Consider the following 20,246-nt stretch of genomic DNA (forward strand, 5'->3'; position numbering starts at 1 on the left):
TACTTCCTGCACAGTGCACTCTTAGAACCATGGGATCATAGAATGGTTTGGGTTGGAAAGTACCTTAAAAATCATCTAGTTACAACCCCCCTGCCATGGGCAGGGACACCTTCCACTTGGGTCTTATGTGTCAAACAGAGGTTTAAGGTTAGCCACAAAACTAAGAAAATAAAGCCAGGGCATGATATGCTTTCATAGTATTCCACGTGTCAGCCTATTCTTGACATTTCTGGTCTCATTTTGTTACTGCTGCAGGGTGTCCTGTTGGTCTAGTCCTTACTTAGACTGTTGCAGTAGAAGGTACCACAGGGGCCGGTGAAACACAGTGGGAAGCTGAGCCCAGGTTGTCCTTAGGCAGTGAGGATTCTTCCATTCCCAGCAAGGAAGTGGAAAATGTCTCCACTGTGAAGATCAAAGAGTATGCAAACCTCAGCTTGTATCCTGGTCTGGAGAGAGGAGGTGAAATACATCTCCCACAGAGATTAGGGAATTGCGTATTTGTATAAAGTCATACATCCAAATATGAATTCCAAATATGAATGTTCATCACGGAGAAAATTATTCAATGTTTGGCTAGATTTGGTTGAGGTTTTTTTAGTACAGTCTGTAGTCTGTGTATAATACAATCCATATGCAATTTATCCTTTAAGTCCTACACTCCTGTATCCTAAAACTTTGAATTTAAAATGCTAGAAAGGAGAAACCAAATATATATCTAAGTATGGAAGCGCATATGTGTGATAAATACAGTATACATATATATATGATATATAATAAAAAAAGATCAATAAACAAAGTGGTTGGTGATATGATCCATACACAAAGAGAAAAGGAAAGACTAGTAGGCTATAAATAGTAAGCTGTAAAAGAGAAGGCCATTTCACCATCAACAAACTAAACCTTAAAATGGTTTGCATCATATATGACACATATAAGAACACCAAGATGCACATTTCTCCAAAGCCTTTACTCTTGTATGTTATCTTTCCATGCTTTCCGCCGTGATAGCTCAGCACTGATGGTTTGAGACTTTGCAGATAAGTCTAATTGGCAGACTTGGCTGACGGTAGCACTGGAAGGCAGACATATGTTCAAAGATGACCCGCACAGTTTAATCTAAGGGTAGAAAGGCTTTAAAAATAAACTATAATTTTAAGCTGATGACTAGAATGTAGTAAATGATTTTATAATTTACTAAAGTTATGTTTTACTGGTTTTAGACTACTGTTACGGCGATTACATATTTTACATGGTAACTTGAAGGAATTTCCAGGTCTGAATGTGCCCAATATACAATAATTAGTGAAATACCAGCATTCTTCTTTATACTCCTGTGAGCACTGGATAGGTGTGTTGAGAATAATTTCCTTTAAATAATAGGCTTAGCTTCAGGCTTTATTTTAATAACAAGTGCCTATAAACTCCAACCAAAAGTTTTGATATTACTTGGAATTCTCATATTCTGTTTTAAAACTGGGGTTTTTTGGTAGTCTTGCCAGTTAAAGAAACTATTAAAGGAAATCATCTCATGCTACTTCATAAATGTTAAATGCATGACATCTTTAATAACCAAATACTAAGGTAAGAAATACTTCATTTGTTTAACAAATGTCATTTGTACTGCAAACACTAGCAATTCATATGACTAATGGTAATCTTCAATTCCTCTTTAATGAATACTTTCTTAAAGACCTTTTTTTTCAGTTTATTACAACAAAACTGCTTTCTTGCAGCTATATAGTGGCAGTCCCTTATTACTGCTCAAGCTTGCATTCCTGACGTTTAAGCATATACCAGCCTAGAGCTGTGTGGATCTGGAGAACAGGACTAGACAAGGGGAGCTAAACATCACCTTAGGTTAGGTCTTATATGCCAGAATAAGAAAGTCATAGAGATTTTTATAGGTAGGTGAGGATGGTGTCACTGAGCTGATGGAAATGATTGAGGGGGGTTATACATGATGATTTCAGGTATTCTGAATTCTTACTGGGCCATTTCCAAAAATACTCAGAAACGAGCATTTAAACCATAAGCACAGGGGTTTTTATTTATAATGGTTATTATTTTCTTGATAGATCCCACAGTAAGTCATACACAAAAAAAATTCCTTGCAATAACTTTCATGGGCAAAAGACTTTTTTTGTCTCATCAGCAGAGAATAGAACTAATAAATCAGATTTTCCTGATATCTGCTTTAATGGAGCCAGGCCATCATTTAGGCTATTAATTGAAAGGTCTGTTAGATCATCCATTAATGATGAAAGAGAAGCTAGTCTTGCATGCAACAAACTGTATGTCTTCTTCAGAAGGGATACAGAAGAAAGTTGAGCTGTTGTCAAATGTCCATGGAAGCATACCATAGTATTAATATAAAGATCCAGGTGACACCGAGTAAATATTTGGGGTGAGATTCTGCAGCAGAATAGTCCTACAAAAGCCTATGAAAGCCTGTTCAGCCATGGCATTTGACTGTGTTAAATATGCATCTTATATTTCAGTCAGAAATGGGAGATCATTGGAAACATGGAAGAACACAGATTGATGCAGGTAGGGCACTAGAAGAGAGGAAGTATATACTCAAAGCTTATGAGCTTGTCTATTTTCACAAGATATGAAAGATATTTCATAAGATCCTAAGATATTTATTTTTCTCAGACACAGGTCGTGTACAGATGCAAATCTAGGTGCAAGAGACTTGCTTACTTATATATTTTTCTAACAAGGACTATTTATAGCACCCAGAGAAACTGAAATCTTTCAAATTCTAATCTTGGCAAGTAAAATATCTCAGGCAAATTATTCTTGGCTGAGATGCAACTGGTTTTACTCAAAAATGTTTGTTAACAAGTTTTGTCCATAAAAATTGCATTAAGTGTAAGAAATAAATTATGTAGAGCTAACATTGTGGGGAAAAGAAGAATGTTTGTGTTTTGCAAGCAGTCCTTCGCTGTAAAATAAAGTATAAGAGTAGGCTCCAGATGCTGCATTGATGGGTTACCAAATAGGAAGTTACAAAACCCCCACTTATAATAATTAGAAAATGCTAAACCTTTATCCCTGTCATTTTCTTGGAAATGGTAATTATCTTTTTCAGTTTTGAATTTTTAATGAGCTACAAACTATTCAATACCCTTTTGTATATGTGTTCTTTGTTGTATTTCTTCTCTGACTAGGCTTTGCTAATAGATTTTGAGAAGGGAAGGAAACCTGACAGAAATGCATTAAAACACTGTAAAAGGATATACTTTGCTCATTAAATTCATAAGTAAAACATGCAAACAGAACATTCTTTAGTTCAGTCAAGGGTATCTAAATTTATAATCTATGGAATCAAATTCAGTCGTGGTTATGAGTTTGCCATCATGATTGGTAGATGTACCTAAACGAGACATACATTATACAAGAGATCATTACTGGAAGTATTTAATTCATGTCCTATATTTCCCAGCTAGCAAAGCAATGGGATTCATTGGAGTGAAATGAAACTGAAACAGAGTATAGGCCTCAAGCCAGGGAAAAAAAAAAAGCCCTGCATGGCTGCAAGCCAGTGCATGCTCTGTCACTCAGTTATCAGCCTCCTCCTGTGGTACTGGCCAAAGAACAATTTAATTATGCTCTGGGTTGGAATTCTAAGCCTTTTGGAATATAATGCCTCTGACAGTCAATGTCTCTTGCTTTTCCTGTCATGGATGGTGAGATTGTCATGGATGGTGGCCATTGTCAGCTCCTTCTTTCTGAGCTCCTCCTCGTGAGCTGCTGTGCAGCTGCAGCAGGGCTGTTAGGGTGCAATAGGCAGCAGCAGCCCCTGAGCCTCCTTCCAAGGTCCTCCACGTTGGGCTGGCTGTTAATAAAAGAAAACTACGGAGTTAGGTTTGAGTCTGAATTTTTGAGCATCTCAATGGTTTTCATTGAGATGAAAAAAAGAAAATGAATTTGAATTTTATAGAAACCAAGTCAGTCCTGGGTACCAGACAATTATCTGACTGGGTTGGACTTGACCACTAAATAGGGGAGGTTTTACTCCCTGTAAAAACAATTTCTCTCTGATTGTTTCTCTTTCTATGAATATATTTACAAATCATGAAGTTTATTTTTTACCTCCAAAGTATCCCAAATGCTAATATTTTTGGTCTTTTATTTCAGCCTTTTGGAGGACATAGTCCTATTATTATTATTATTCATGTTACTCTTGATTTATATAGTCTGTAACATGCCATCTAATTCACTGATTCTAAATTCTTCCAAATCACTATAGTTTCTTGTGAAACATCTTGTAGCTCCCCACTAGCACACTCAAGATGTTATTCTGCATTAACTTTAAGAGGGTCAGACTGCTCAAAACCTCAGGTATTATAAATACCTGGAAAGCACATTTGGAGTCAAGTATGCTTTTGACAAGCACCAGGTAAAACAAGAAAGCTTTATAGAGGAGAAAAGCAGAAGAATGAGAATTGGAAGGAGAAATTAAAAATATTGCATGTGCTTTTCAGGGCTCTTGCGCTATTTTTTTTTTTACACTTTCCAGGATTTAAAATTTCTTGTTGGATTCAACAAAAAAAAAAAGGTAGCTTATGCCCAAATAAGAAAAATGTCAGTTAGGTCAGAAAACAGAATGACTTTTGAAGAGGGAAGTTTGTCAATTGGACATGTGCTGTCTGTAGTTCATTGGACTGCTCTTTAAAATAGACGTTGCTAACTTTACAGCCGGATTTGAGGAAAAAATGATGTCTTACCCTCGTTCTTGGAAGCTGTTAATTTTTTTTTCCTCTGTACCACATACAGGTTTTATTTCTTTTACAAAGTTTTGCTTTTGAATCTGTATCTAACAAATACAAGGCTGTAGGTATCTCCTTTTGCAAATATATATTTTGTGTACTCCAGTTTGGAATATGCAGTGTGCCAAAAATATCAAGTGACTCTCCTTATGATGTGCTTAGGAGGTTTTAGTGCATTCGTTAACACATGGTGAAGTAAATGTCTGTGTGTGAAGCAAAAGGCTGTAAATAAAAAATGCACTTTGAGGGTCAGAAATCTGTGTAGGGTCCTAAACTTACTTATGTAACAAGTTGAATGATTCAGGTTTATGTCAGTGGGCAGGCTACAGCTGTTGTTCTCGAGCTGGCATTTTCTCAGGCTGCCAGAAAGCATCTGCATCACTGGGTATGTTCTGTATATTAGAGCGAGAAGAGCAAGAGCTGCAGGACCTTTACTCTCTGCAGCCAATCAGAAAGGACAGCTGATTCCAATCAGGAGCAGAGCAGTTCTCTGCAACCTCCTCTAGCCCTTGGCTCCTCTAATATTCATAAGAAATTAGCAGGAATGAGGATGGTCTGGTCTGCAAACAGAGCCCATTTCTGGGAACAGGGTTAGTGGTACCAAAGGAGTAGACTCAGTGGCTCAGCTGGGATCCTGGAAAAACAGAGAGCTGTATGGAAGTTCTCAGCACCTGGTAACTGGGCACGCAGGTATTTCTTTGGATCTGTTATGACTTGGGGCTTTTTTCTTTTTCTTTTGATTGTGAAAGTATGCTGGTTTTTCCCCTTTAGCTAAAGTAAAAAGAAATTATTTATAAGCTTTTTATAAACTTGGAATAAAAAGTTTTGAAGTTATTGACAAAAAACAGCAATAATAAGATTATGGACTTGTAATTGGCATTTTAATATGACTAGCTGTAAGGAGAAATATATTTTAATTTATGGCCATTTGTGCTCTGTAGTGACTTTCAAGTAATTAGGTTTGAATATTATTTGTTCCTTTTTACAAGAAAATCTTTAGATACTCAAAGTCAATAAATCTTTTGGCAAAGGTTCAATAGCAAATGCCATTTAAAAAAGCATTTTATGGTTGAATATGTGAAGCAACAAGTTAGGGATCTATCTGCTTGCAATGCTTAATATTGGGAATTTATGTCAGAACTCAGTATAGTAATGTTTCTCTATATTTTCTTATGTCATAATTTCAGAGAAGGAAGAAACACATTTATATATGGACTTTTTCTTCATAATTGTAACTGGGATTTGTACTCCAGTTTATAAGAAATGGAGAAGAACTATACTGGGAAATATTAACCTTGTTCCATTAGATTTATAAGTATGACTTTAATAGAAGAACATGATACACCATCCAGTGGCTAAACAATACTTTAAATTGTTTTGTCCTAAAGTTATACTAAAAGTGTTAAATGTAAAGTTTTAAGCTTAATTATTTTCCACATTTATAGTTTTATGCTGAGATCTTGTATTGCTAATGACTTTTTTTCAGAGGTGGAAATAAAATATGTGTAGTTTGCTATAGCATCTTTTTCAGATGTAAGTTGTATTAGAAATAAATAACACAAAATACTATATTTATATGGTCATTAGGTACAGCTGCATTTTATTCTGGTAACACTTGGACTGAATTCACCAGACATTACAGAGACTCTTTGAACCAAGATTCTTTTGTTTAGTAAGCAGTTGGGAAATTGGTACAAGGTCACAGGGAACATTATACCTAATAAGATGTTAGTTAGAAACATATATAGGTAGTTCAATAATAACAATACGTTCCAGTTTTTTTCAGAAAAAAAAATGACTCTGTTTATAATTCTATATGTATTTTCTGAACTGTACAGATTTAGCCAGTTAACTGTTATTAACTGTTTTTAATCTTTACAATTATAAATGCTAAATAATATTATACCAACTGCATACCTTAACCAGAAAGCTCGTTGTGCTTCTGTTGCTTATCATGACAGAAGCATACAGTAAAATGAGCCACTGGGACTTTAAAAGTGATTCATCGTTTCTGTCAAAGCGATGTGTTTTTAAATCATGCTTTCCTTTGTCTTTTCCTTGACAGGAGGCATTGTTGATAAGGACCTTCGTCACTACCTCAATTTACGGTTCCAGAAAGGTTCGGTAGACCATGAGCTCCAGCAGATCATAAGAGACAATCTCTACCTCCGCACAGTACCATGTGAGTAGTGTGGAGATAAACAAATCTGTTTTGTTAGTGGCAACAGACTATCTGACTTAATGTTGTTGAGGCCATTTGCAACGTGTGAAGGGGTGGAGTGTAGTTGAAACAGTCTTCCTTTAAATAAATTAATGGCTTGGTTGATGTGTTCCATGTTATTGCTGAGGAACTGAACTGTCTAATGCTGAATTAATATCTGAAAATGCATAGTGTTTTTGAAGTTGTAGTTCTCATAAACTGTAGCTCTTGATCAATAATCTTTTTCTTCTGCAGTTTTAGAAAGTACAAATTTCTAGGAAACAAAAAAGACTTTCTGGGCTGGTTAAATTTATATCCAATACAGTTTGATCTGCCTTGTGTTAGGAGGAAAAACGTAAACTAGGAAATTTTGTTTAGGTGCAGCAGACACAATGAAAGCTTGTACTGTCTTGCATACGTGTTCTTTTGTTGTCACATAAATCAATGGTATCTATATCTGCAATATTCTGAAACCTCGGATAGAATTTTTGTAGAGCAGAGTAACGTAAGCTGTGTCTAACTGTCACAGCCATGCCTTTCAGAACAGATCTACTTGGCTGACAGACAATGTATCGTTTAAAATGGACTGAAGTTCCATTAGTCTTTCCTTGTAAAATAATTGCTTAGCAAACAAAAAATAGGCCTTTGTATTTTGGCAAAAAAAGGATTTACCTTTGAACTACTAGGCTTGACAGTGTCAGAGGAAGGTATATGGAGTAAGTGAGTGTGCTATTATACATTTTGAGTGGGTACTCTTTGAAAGCTGTGTTGTTGTGAATGCCATGGTAAGTTTTTTCTTTTATTACGTTAAAATAAAGCTTTGACAATCTCCACCAAAAAAAGATGCTCAAACATTTCCCTTTGCTTTTGGAAGCTGATGATAAATGAATAAAACATCTTAATTTCATGAGTTTTATTCATCCTTGATTAGAATGGAAGTTAGATTAAAATTAAAAAATTATTACTGCTATACGGAAAATCAGAAGTATTACATTTTTATGAGATTTTTGATTAATTAGGTTTTTCTTAAGGTGCTATGAAACATCACAGCTGAAGTGCAGGTACAAGTACAAATATGTTTTGAGATTATATCCTTTAGGATGTCTAGGAGGGTCATTAGTATAGGAGTATACTTATTATACTTATTATAGCCCCAGCACATGCTTCATAATGGCAGAGATCTGGATTAAAAAGAAGGAAAACCCACCATTATTACAACTACTGCACACCTGTATCAGATAGTGTCAGTATGATCATGATGAGTAGTTTGGAGGTCTGGGTTTTTTTTTAATCAAGGCAATAATAAAGTGTTCTCATTTGTCAAGTGAAATATAGTGATCTCAGAAGCAAGTTTATCATTCAAAAAGTAACTCTACAACCACAAAGACCACTAAACCCATAACCATTTAATATCGTTTTTGCTGTGATTTATACATCTTCTGTGTGATTTTATGTGGTTAGGTTCTTGGGTCATTGTCATATTACATATTGAGAATCTTTAAGTAAGTACCAGATTTTCAAAAATAGTATGGTGTTGTGGATGACAGCTACTGAATTGCTAGGTAGAAAGGCATGTTCTTGGATAGACTGGAAGATACTTGTCAATAGTGATGACAGAAAAAATGGAAAAAAAATGATAGTGCCCAAGTGACATATTTTCTTTGAAATTTTCTTGTAAATCATGTGAATGTTGCTCTCCTGAAATGTGGGTATTTTAAAATAAAGAAATTAACAAGTGTGAACAGGGTGATATGTGGTTAGCTAAAGGAGATACCATAATAAGGTAAGTAAGAAGAACTCCATCCCATAGATTGCAACACAGTTTTCCCCTCCATAACAACTAAGGCAAATCTTTTTCGATTCAATTTTATTCTACCTTCATCATTCACGTTTAGGAGGGAAAACATTTTCAACTGTTTCCTTTTTTTCAAATACCTTACATTTCAAGGGTGCTTGTATTCAAAATTTTCTACTTTGAGCAGTCTTTTTGTCTTTTTGGTTTGTTGTTATTTTGGGGTTGGGTTGTTGTTTTTTTTTAAGTAATGGTTAGCTATCCAGGAAGTGCACTTTACAACTGGTAGGGAGATTTTTTTAGAATGCAGAAGTAATATTAACCGGCTGTACCATTGCCCAGAAACTCACTTAATGCGTCCAGACAAAACATATACTTTTTAAAAATTTTTAACAGATGCTAAAACAGCAAAGTTCTTGTGCAGAAAAATAAAGAGAGAAAGCCAACTGCAGGCAACATAGAATTTATTTCCAATGACAAGGTTATAAAATGAAGAGAAAAAGAATTCTGAAAAATTGGTGGCAACCTTTTCCCTTTGAAAATGCACCCATAATCTTTCCTCAGTTATAGAAGTAGAATTGCTAGTAAAACCAGGAAAGCCTTTATAAGGGATTTCTTGACCTTGAGTTTTTACTGTTCTTTGCTTTTGGCTCATACTGACAGCTCTGGCCCTAGCAGTCAGTGGGCATAACCACTGGTCTGTCAGCCTTCCATGTCAGAGTAAGATGTCTTTCACTTAAGTGAAACGAGTGAATTTAGTCTGTGAAACTAGGAAGCGGATAGCTAATTCCATACCTGGTTTACCTGGTGCACCAAAGGAGGAATGGGCCAGGAAATCACGACATAAGAATAATGGATCAATTCTGCCCTCTAAAACTGTGCCCCTGTGGGTGCAATGAATTGGTTGGGTTTGTGATCCTTGCATTTCTCTATTCTTAATAATGCAGTGCCGCTTTCTACCAAATTACAAATGACCCTGTAACCCTAAATGTCAAATGCTGCATTCCGTAAGTGGCTGCACTTCTCAGTGCCATAGGAAATTGATTTTCACTGCATTGTCAACAGGAATTACATGCATGTATCCCAAAGCAGCACATGTGATTGTATTTGCAGCAGTCAAGATGCAGCCGTTATCTAGCTCTGTCTCCAGAGCTGCGTGACAGCAGTAATGAAACTGATGCATAAGCAAGAAAATAAAGAAAAAAATCTGTTAATTTGAATCTGAGCTAGAAAAGCAATAAAGGTTTCAACAGACAAGATCAAGAATATGAAACTTTTTTAAAGATACAGTATTGTAAATAATACAAAAGAAAATATGCCCTCTTCAGAAGGAGGACTGGAAAGCGGTCTTCTGTTGGGGCACAGGTCCTGTTATAATGCAAGCAGGAGGACTGAATTTCAGGTGTTGGGAAACCAGCAGTAATACAGATGAGAAACATGCTGAACATCTCAGCAAAACAAAAAAACAACAAAATGCATTTTGGAGGGGAGAAATGTTCATGGCTCTCCAAGTTCAGAAGACCTAACTGAAGTTTATATCATGCATTTTCTTCTCTTTTTCAGTTGTATGGGATTTTTAGCATTTTTTTCATATCCTAAACTTATTCTTGAAGTTATTTAGTAGCACTAACCATTGAGATTGTTCTACAATACAGAAAAATAGCCATGGTAAGAAGTGGTAGTTGTTAAATACAGGTAAGCAGTGTCTGACACTCCCTGTCCAAGTCCAGGAATCTGGAGAAAGGCCACAATGCTGCAGGCAGACAGCAAATGAAGTCACGCTGCACCTTGTGCTTGGTAGTGCTGTCGGCAAACTGCAGTTGCCATGTGGGCAAGCAGCTTTCTAGTCTTCACTAATGTAAGAAGAGATAGCTCTAACTTTGTGTCATTGGAAGGATAAAGCTTGGGGAGAGTAAGTGACAGGAACGAAGTTTTGGTAGTGACAGTCGTGGTCAGACCTGTCTCCTTTGATATGTCCTTCCAAGCAATTGTGAATTCCATTTCTTTAAGAGCTGACAAAATAGTGGAGCTGAGGTTGAAAATAGAGCCTGCATGCTTCCTTCCCAGACAGGAAATATGAAATGGTAGTGAAAGGTGTTGTGATTAAACAGCACTGGAAAAAGTCAAACGATGACAAGCTGATTCACAGGAGTAAAAAAAAAAAGATAAAAATCATCTATTAATTTGAAGAGATTCCTGTTGGTATGCTCTGGGATATAACCTCAGATCCACAGTAGCTCAGGTGAATTAGTCTATCCCTCTGCACTTATTTACACCACTGGAGGATGCAGCCCAGAACTGCATCCCACAGTGGCCACATGTCAGAAGTGATAATGTATTTTATTATTTCTTTTTTTAAAAAAACGGACAGGAGAAAGAAGGTTCATGGGGATGAGGAAGTTTCCTTCCTAGTGTTTGCATTTAGAAAAACAACAATGATGAAAGTAAGGAGGCCATAGCTGTTTGTAGTCCTCTTCATGGGTATTAATCGGAAGTAAGGCACCTTTGAGTGTGTATGTGATGAGTTATGATGAGACTTTCCTCTCCTGCCGCTCCTAGCTAATAGGTATAAATACTGAAGGAAATCCCAATTACACATCCAGGTTTTCACCTGAAGTTTCTAAATGTAAAGGTGAGAAAAGAGTGGCAAATCTCAAGTAGGTAATAAATATATATTGGGTGAGGGTACACTCCACTTAGCAACTATGTGTGTGTAGTTCTGATACTTTGAATAAGGATGTGGGATATATTTGAACAAATAGGCCTTTGAAATTTCTTTTGTTTGTCCTCTAAATAGCATATAGCCAACAGTATTCAAAGGGTGAAGTGTGAAACAGACTTACCAGTGCTTTCATGTATTTTTTCTTGGAAGTTTGTTCCATGTTAAAAGTATCTTTCAAGAGCGGAAATTGAGTGCACAACTTTGTTCTTAAAACAAACAAATTTGGAAGTCTGGATATTGTCAGTTAAAAGATCTGCTAGGTTGGCGTCATATGGAACTATTCTTAGGATAAAATAACCTGTGCTTAGCGTACCGGTCTGCCAAGAAATGTCTGCATCACTGGAAATAACAGTACCTAACTTTAATGACTACTTTATTCCGTCAGACAAGCATTAGTTATTGCTTAGACTTGACTTTGATGGCTCAGAATAAAGCAATTCAGAGCTCTAGGGAAATGTTCTTGTTGTTGTGTATCTAATGGAGCACACCTCCAAGTTGTATTTAAAGCAGAGTCGTTGGCAAGCATATTCAGCCTTTTTTGTGTCTCAAGAAAAATTAAACTAAACTTAATTTCGTGAGATGAGGACCCCACTGTGCTATATGCAGCACAGCCAGGCGTACCAGAAGATGAGGAGGAGGTCATTGCTTCAAATAACTGACAGTGTAAATAGAAGAGGCAAGGAACGATTGACAAACCCATAGCATAAACAAGGCTGAGCTGACTTGCTTGAGGTGGAGTGGTGGTTAAACTGGTGCTCATGGACCTTGCTTTCTTTTCCACTGCTACATTTAGTATTCCTAATTACCTCCTGGAAATGCACAAGTACACTAACCTGTTTCTCTGAAGGCACTAAGAATGTCTAGTTAAAAGATTGGCTTATGCATCTTTGTATTGACTTTTCCATGTGATTGTATGGTTGTGTTTTTTTCCTTTCAGAGCAGTGTGGTAAAGTTTACAGTGATTACTGCACTGCCTTTCAGCCAGTGGGTACAAAATGCCCACAAAATACCACTCATGCTCAGAGTGTTCAGTCTGCAAACACTGCACTGACATCAGCGGGAAGTACTGGATAAATAGAAAACCCAGCAAAAAAATATTTTCTTTTTTATTTTTTGTTTTGTTTTTAATGTATCAAAGTGAATTATGATTTTGTCTTAATTAAGTTTTAGCATAAACACACATCTAAACTGTCTAAAATAGCAAAGCTGGTGATAGAAAATACTGAATGCTTGTCAGTCATGCGAAACAACACACACAGAATTTGTCACATTTTCTCAGGAATTTCTCAACTCTACATAATGAGGAAATCAATTCTCAGCTATTCAGTGACTAATAGATCTTTTAAATAATCACCTTAAAATAACAGGTATCTGAAAAAAAGTAAATACTGTTGAAGAAAAATGGGAGATGGAACATGTCTGGTGTGTTACAACTGCAGTATGAACTGAGAAGCGCAGCAGTTGTGTACTGCTTATGATATTGCAGCTTGAATGTCACCTGAAAGACAGTGTGAAGACACTGGGATGATTTCATTGCCTGTTCAGTTCAACAGTTTGAGCTTCCCTGGGTTCCTTACATCTTTAAGACAGTGAGGCTGATAATTCTCCCCCCCCACACTCCCATTGTTTCCACTCCTTCATTCCTTCCTTTCCTCTTCCCTAAACACCGTGCTTTTCTCTTCCATTTTGACATCAAATGATTCAAAATCAGTAAATCTTTTTTATATTTGTAGTGCCAGTATAAATTACTTCTATAACAGATAATATGATGCACTTCCAGCTGTAGAGCTCATATAATTCCACTGAAGTCACTAAGTTTATGCAACAAAAAAAGGCAAGAAAAGGTTCTGAAATTACACAACTGACCCTTTTTAACAGCTTTCATATAACGAGTATTATAATGAGTATTGCATATCTTCCTTAAGTGATGTTAACCAGGCCATGATTTAAAGATTAATGTCTCCGGCAAACAGCTTGGGTTGCTCCTCATGTCTGTCTATAATTATTTGTATGTGATAAAACAAATACATAATGCCAGCTGAGACGTTCAGTTAGCATATTTGTGCTGATTGCCCCCAAGAATTGATCCATTTTTCTTTTAACTTTGAGGACGCTTTCTAGTGTTACAAAATGAGTTCTCGGATTCACATGATACCAAGAGAATAATGGATAGTGGGAATTGTAAATGGATTCTGATGATAGCACTAATCTTATTGATTACTTGAGAACTAGAAGGAAACTGAAGGGGCAATAGCTTAAAATCTGGTAAAGTACCTTGTCTCTCTGCAGAACAAGAACAGCAAATAATAGAAAAAGCCACAATTAACTTATCCTACAAATTCAAGTCATGGCTCTTGACTTACCTAAAGCAGCTTGAAGTTTGTGGAGACTGTATCTCCCTATGACAGTAGGCTTTTTCAGCCTGAAGGTCTTAAATGTACTACTGACCTTTTTCCTGAAATAACAAAAATGTCTTTGAAATTACAGGAATTACAGAAATTATTTTTAAAAGTTGCAGCATTATCGAATGTAAGCATTTCTATGATTTCTAAACCATTTTCTTTTTAATACATGATCTTTCTGAATTCCTTTCTTGATACTGAAATATTTAAAAATATATCTTTTAGATAAATTTAGCTTCCATACAGTCAAATAGTTTGTTGGGGTCTTTTTTCCTCAAAGGAAGCAGAGGTACTTTATATAAAGGTAGAAGTGCATGCCAGATTGTACAAATTTTGTGATAAAATGGGTAATGCAGTTCACCTGGGAACATTAGAACTGCTTAGACTGAAGTTGCCTCCAAAAGCTTCTTCATCTTGAAACTTTTCATGTCTTTGGATGACCTTGGGATTTGTGGCCTTTCTTAGTGTGATTTACAACCTGGGTTTTTTCTTCTTTTTTTTTTTTTTTTAATAGTCTCTGTCTTCTTTTAGTCTGTAGAAAATAAACTGTCAGAGATGGTGGATAATCCTTACTTTGTGATTTTCATTTCAAGACCAACTGTATAGTGAACATGGAGCACCAACAGCTGCTCTTAGAAATTCAGAAAACTATCAGCAATAGAAAAAGAATTAGAATTGTATATATGAATCAACATGCAGAAGTAGATGACCAAATTAAGCTATTAAGCTATTAAAAACATATTTTGATTACTGAATAAAAAGGTGATATGAATTTTGGCAGGATGCGCTTCTATGGTTTTTCTCTTCTGGGGCTTTCACCTATAATCACTATATAAGAAAATCACTTACAGCGGGTATGGACTTTATTGTGACTAGATCATCTTGTGCATATCAAGTGATTTATGTGAATTGCTAAGCAGTTGGCCAAGTTCACCAAATAACCAGTTTGCTCACATCTATGTTTCTGGAGTACGCTTTGTAGTTCAGTAGCCTTCTCGCACCAACTGGAGTCCAGATTCTTGCTGTTTCTTTTGGATGCCACATTGTGTCACTGCTCTCTTCTTTTAAAAAGATTATGAATACATTGCATCAATGAGATTATACAACTGACACTACTTTAAAGCTTTTCTAAGGCTTTGAGATTTTTGTCATACCCCCACCTTTAGAGAATAAGGTACACCTCATTTTTTACGGGTCTTTAAAAAACAAAACAAACAAAAACAAAACAAAAAAACAAAACAAATAAGACTTTTAAACCTTTTTTGTGCAGTAAACCAGTAAGCCAAAGTCAATAGACTAGTATCTCTAGTGGCATCATGGTTTAGAGTCAAAAGTGGCCTGGTTAGAATAAAACCTTTTGAGGAAAAAAACCAAAAGAGACTGAATGCTTCCTAACATCTGAAGAGTGAATTAAGCTTTGGTTTCACCAGTAGGTGTGAGACTAATTTGTAATTTACTGGTGGAAGGCTGTTTTCTGCCAGCCCTTTCCTTTTTATTTCATTTTATCCTGAGGGTACCACTGTCCTGGTTTTGTCCCATGACATTTTGTCGCAACTTTATATTTCTTTTGTATCTCCAAGTTTTGATTCCACCCAATGCACTTTTCATTTTTCAATGTATTACTGTTACTAACACATCAACTTCTTGACTAAGTATCAATCTAATATGGATGACTCAAATCACTCTGTCAAGTTTATTTCAATGATTCTGAATAGGAAAATGTTGTTACTGTGGAGATGGCAGAAATATATTTTGGTTCAAAGAAAATTATAATAATGCAGGAGTTCCGGATTGTATATCAAATGAAAGCAGCTATCTGGATTTAAATGCAGAACAGTGTTATAATTTCAGCTTTAAAATTCTTGTCTTTGGATTTTGAAAGGTTGGTATGGACATACATAAAAGGCTTTAGAAAACAATTTGCTTTCCAGTTAGAGATCAAGTTTTTTCAGTATTAAATGTTATAATAACAAATAATACACATCATTATTTTATCAAAGTATTTCCTTTGTATTTTTGTGGAAAAAAATCAGTAATGCATATGATGGTGGTAACATTTTCACATTGTTCACAAAAATAGTGTATTACTTTTTATTTAGGAAAGAATGACATTTGTTCAAGAGTGCTGATGGTGCAGTCTTTACCTGTGTTCCAGTGGCCTTTTTCCAATGACAAAATGCACATCACCACTCACTTCAAGTCATCTGTATTCTCTGATTGTCATTTTGGTTTTGATGGATTGATAAGCTTTCTTTTTTGACTCATTGGTACTGCTATGAGTTCTTTAACTCATATTGGTACTGACTTGACTAGATGCTTCACCTGTCCTCTGGCATTTGTTAGTCTTAGAGAAACACAGAAATGTCAATTTTTTTCAAGCTTTAAATCAAAAACACCCAACCATTTCTTGCAAAAATAGAATCTTTTTTTTCTCTGCAGAAGTGGTTGTGGACCATTTCCTGGAAAGTTTGATCGCAGGTGTGTCAGGAATCATGCAGTAGAGCAGCTCTGTCCTGCTGCAATTAACTTGTTTCAGATTTTAGTCATTGGTAAATGCATATTGCACTGTACACCTTCTTGAAGAGCTCTTAGAATACAGAGAATAGTGTATCATTTAATGGCCTTGAATTCATGGACAAATGTAAACTATGGTGGCATTCAAAATGGTGATTTGGCAAGATTTCCTGTCAGAAGCTGTTTTTACACAAGATTTCCTGGTAATAGTAAATAAAAAAAAGTAATAATAAAAAACATCTCTTGCTCCTTTAGATATGGCTTGCTCTGCATTGTCTTCCACCAGAAAACATCCAATGCTGAGTGATTTTGAGACTCTTCATGTTCTGATTGCTAGTGGAAAGTTGTCAACAGCACCTATGTTTCCTGACTGGGCTGATGTAGCAGCTCACTTCCCTTCATTGTTTTTGGATACTGTATGCAATGAAGAGCTAGGCTACTGCCTTTCCACTCTGTCAGTGCAAATCCTCTGTAAATCTCTGTGTTGCTGGTCTGTGCTGTTCTATATAATTAAAAGGCTTTCCCTGTTCTGCTTTGCCAAGGGGAGCGACTAGGAAAAAGAAGATATCAGGAATGCATCCTTGTACAGTGCTATTATGCAGATGTTGATGTTCTCAGTTAATAGCTGCGTTAAACAGAAGTTAGTGCAAAGCCTCGGTGTAAAGCCTCTCAGTCTGTCATCATTGCGTAGCCTGGTAGCCCCATGCTTTGTGCAGTTGCAGCTGATGAGTCCCAGCTGGCTGCACTATTTTTTTCTCTTTTTTTCTGTCTGAATACAATTTATTTGAAAAAGACAGCAAAATCATTTTGTGCGTAAAAGTGCAGATAATCTAAAGCATTATGGACAGACTGAAACTGTTCCAGTTGTTTTACAGCTTTTGGCAAAGAATTACTCTTGCAGTAAATGGCATGTACTTGGTTACAGCATGTTTGTGGAGTGCACAGTTTATGATTCCTCATTAAAGCTATGCACCTATATATTGTTAACATCAGTATCTCATAATACTTATTTTCTTGTTATGAATAGCTTTGTATGATTTAAGACGTATAAAGCAGAAGATTATATTTTGTATGTTAACTTTATCTTCTAGTGTTACATAGTCAGAGTAATTTAGAATAATATGGCTTGTGATTACGTTTTTCAGATGAAAGTAAAAAAAGATGTTTTTGCACTAAAGCCAAAAGGACAATCTTTGTTTAAAGATGCTGCTGCTTATACACTACTGAAATTTGGGAGGTGCTAGAGTAAATGAAAAATAGGTTAAAGCACTCAAATTCTTTAATAAGGTCTGAGTTGGCACCTTAAATTTGCCTGGCGGCCAACACTACCAGAGTATTGCTGTGAAGAATCTAATATTGTTGCAGATAAAACACCTTGGTAATATATATAGCTTACAGTGCCAAGTTTTCATGTATCTGAACATATTGAAATAGGAGGTAGTTGTTCATGTCAAAACCTGCTGTAGATGCCTAAAACCATAATTTTTATTCACACTCCAGTTACTTTATATTTCCACACAAATGTAAAGGACCTCAGGGTTAGAACCACATAGAAACACAGGTAGGTTTAGGGAGACTTTTTTTTTGCCTAGATCTGTAGTTATTAAAATCCACATTCTTTTGCCATCCAACTTTACAGAGAGATAAAATCCTTAGTCGCTTAACTTTTCATCAGTACAAGTACTTTAGCACCTATAACATTGTTCTGGGCAGTCATGTGGATGTCATAGCTCATGTCAGGTTTGATTCTATTAAGGCAAAACCTTAGGTCCCCCAAGGAGCACATTTTCTCGGTGTTCATGTGAAATAAATCAGATACTGTAAAAAGCATGGTAGAAGTCATTGCTTTGATCTGAAGATATTGCTGATGGAGAGAAGAGAGAAAATCCCATGTTGTTAATTCCTTATTACTAAGCCTTGGCTGAATCCCCATTCAGCAAGCTGGTGGTTTGGTGTCTGACTCCAAGCCTACATCAACTGTGCAGGGAAACGAAGCATGATATGAGGTTATTCATTTAACATAGGTTGGAAAAGGTGTCTTATGCCAAAGCTAATGCTTAGATGATGGAGCTTCGTACGTCTAGTCAATACTTTAAGCACAGGCTTTTTGTAACACTGGCTCTTTACTAAATATACGTCAAAATTTATGCCCTCTAGATAATACAGTGCAACTGCCTTCTCAAAGACAGGGTAAAAATCAGGCTAGTTTCATATTTGCATCTTTCTCTTCTTTCCTTCCAAGTTCTGTGAGGAGATGGTGAATGTACAACTGAGAAGCAAGTCATTCCGCTATTCAGGGATTCATTCAAGGAATATGTGACATAATGTAAAGTTCCCTCTTCATTACCAAAGGATATGGAGCAGGGTATTTTTCCCCTGTGCATGTTGTAGAATTAGGTTAGACATAATAAATATTATTTAATCTTTGTATTTAAAAAATAATGATAATTTCCTGCAATGCTTCAAAACCTGCCATGAGACCATCAGTCGCTTTTATCTACAATGCAAATGCATCTCAAGATTTGGGCACCAACTCACCACTATTTAAACACACAGTTAAAATGTAGTGACTCAGAAACATGGCAGTTAGAGCCAGAAGCAATTCAGTAATCTGGATTTTAAAGCTGTCGGAGAACAGTTGTCATTCTGATTTTGTACTTTATAAGACAGTGTCCTGGAAGAGAGTGATGAATTTTGGAGAAAATCCTTCCTTTCATCATCTTCCCAAAAAAAAAGAGGATTTAATTACTCCTGTTCTTTCCTGTCATTATCCTCAATTTGCATCTCCCAATTCTCGATACGCCTGGTGGGCTTTTGCAGAGATTTTTACTTTTCAGAATATTCTAAGTAAGATGCAAGGTTCTCTCTGGCCTGGATCAGAGCTGTTCATTCTGAACAGGAGAAAAGGAGTGGAAGAAAGGCCAGGATATCTGGGGGTGGTAACCATGCTTCATGCTTCTGCTAGCCTCCAGTTTCTCCAGAAAATATATGAAGTCTAATGTTTCTAAGACGTTATTTTTGCCTATTAAGTTGAGGAAAATATCAGAACTCTATGCTTTAAAGAATTTATTTCTATTAAGTAGTTCCTTTTTTTTATTGCAGTTCTTTTAAAAGTTCTGAAAAAGCAGTGGAGTCTAAAAGAGAAGAGAAGACTTCTGCAAGATGCAATTATACTGTCTCTCTTTTATTAAATGTGGAAGACTTGAGTAACAATAATAAACATAAAATGTTAGTTCTTGTATTATCCTCCATTAGCATCATAAAAGAGAATTCAGAATAAAAATTAGAGGTTTGGTGTGTTCGTTTTGGGTTTTTTTTAAAGTTACATATTTTAAGTTATCTCAAGATGAGCATAAAGGAAAATAGAAAAGATAAAGTAGAAGGGTTTGTTATTGAAAAAAATAAATTCTTTGTTTCCTGTGCCTGATAGTTTTTGTCTATCAGACAGTGGAATGGCCTGAAATGCAGACACACATCACGAGGGAAACTGAACTACAGTTTTGTGCTTGAGCTCAGTGTAGGCTTTGGAAGTGATGCCACATTTCAGTAAGGATTTCATGCAGTGAGTAGTGTGTGGGTATATGTGTGGGTATTTCCGTAACACTGTGGAAATGGTGTATGTTCTTTTCGTAATTTTAGGTCAAGTGAATCTCGTAATGACTTCAAAATTTAGAGATTCTAACTGAAATTCTAGAAATACAGTTGCAGTTTTACACTCTGAAGTAACGAACCTTACTGAGTTGCCTTTCAACATTGTGGGTAAAGCTCACTAAGGTGATGCTAAACATTCTTGTACCACATATATCACTTAAGTTTTTAAAAAGCAAAGCTTTCCTCATAA

The 20,246-nt window shown here is 36.0% G+C and overlaps 1 protein-coding gene across 15 annotated transcripts in view; it reads left to right on the forward strand.

The window, feature by feature from the left end:
* MAGI2 (membrane associated guanylate kinase, WW and PDZ domain containing 2) overlaps nt 1-20,246 on the forward strand; it is a 741,259-nt gene that overhangs the window by 216,367 nt on the left and 504,646 nt on the right. For all 15 annotated transcript variants that reach the window (XM_069878960.1, XM_069877803.1, XM_069878147.1 and 12 more), the window contains exon 2: nt 6,841-6,957. In XM_069878960.1, the coding sequence (XP_069735061.1) occupies nt 6,841-6,957 (117 nt within the window). The remainder of the gene's footprint in view (nt 1-6,840; nt 6,958-20,246) is intronic.

Source organism: Phaenicophaeus curvirostris, chromosome 1 (genome assembly GCF_032191515.1).
Source record: "Phaenicophaeus curvirostris isolate KB17595 chromosome 1, BPBGC_Pcur_1.0, whole genome shotgun sequence".
NCBI classification, from domain to species: domain Eukaryota; kingdom Metazoa; phylum Chordata; class Aves; order Cuculiformes; family Cuculidae; genus Phaenicophaeus; species Phaenicophaeus curvirostris.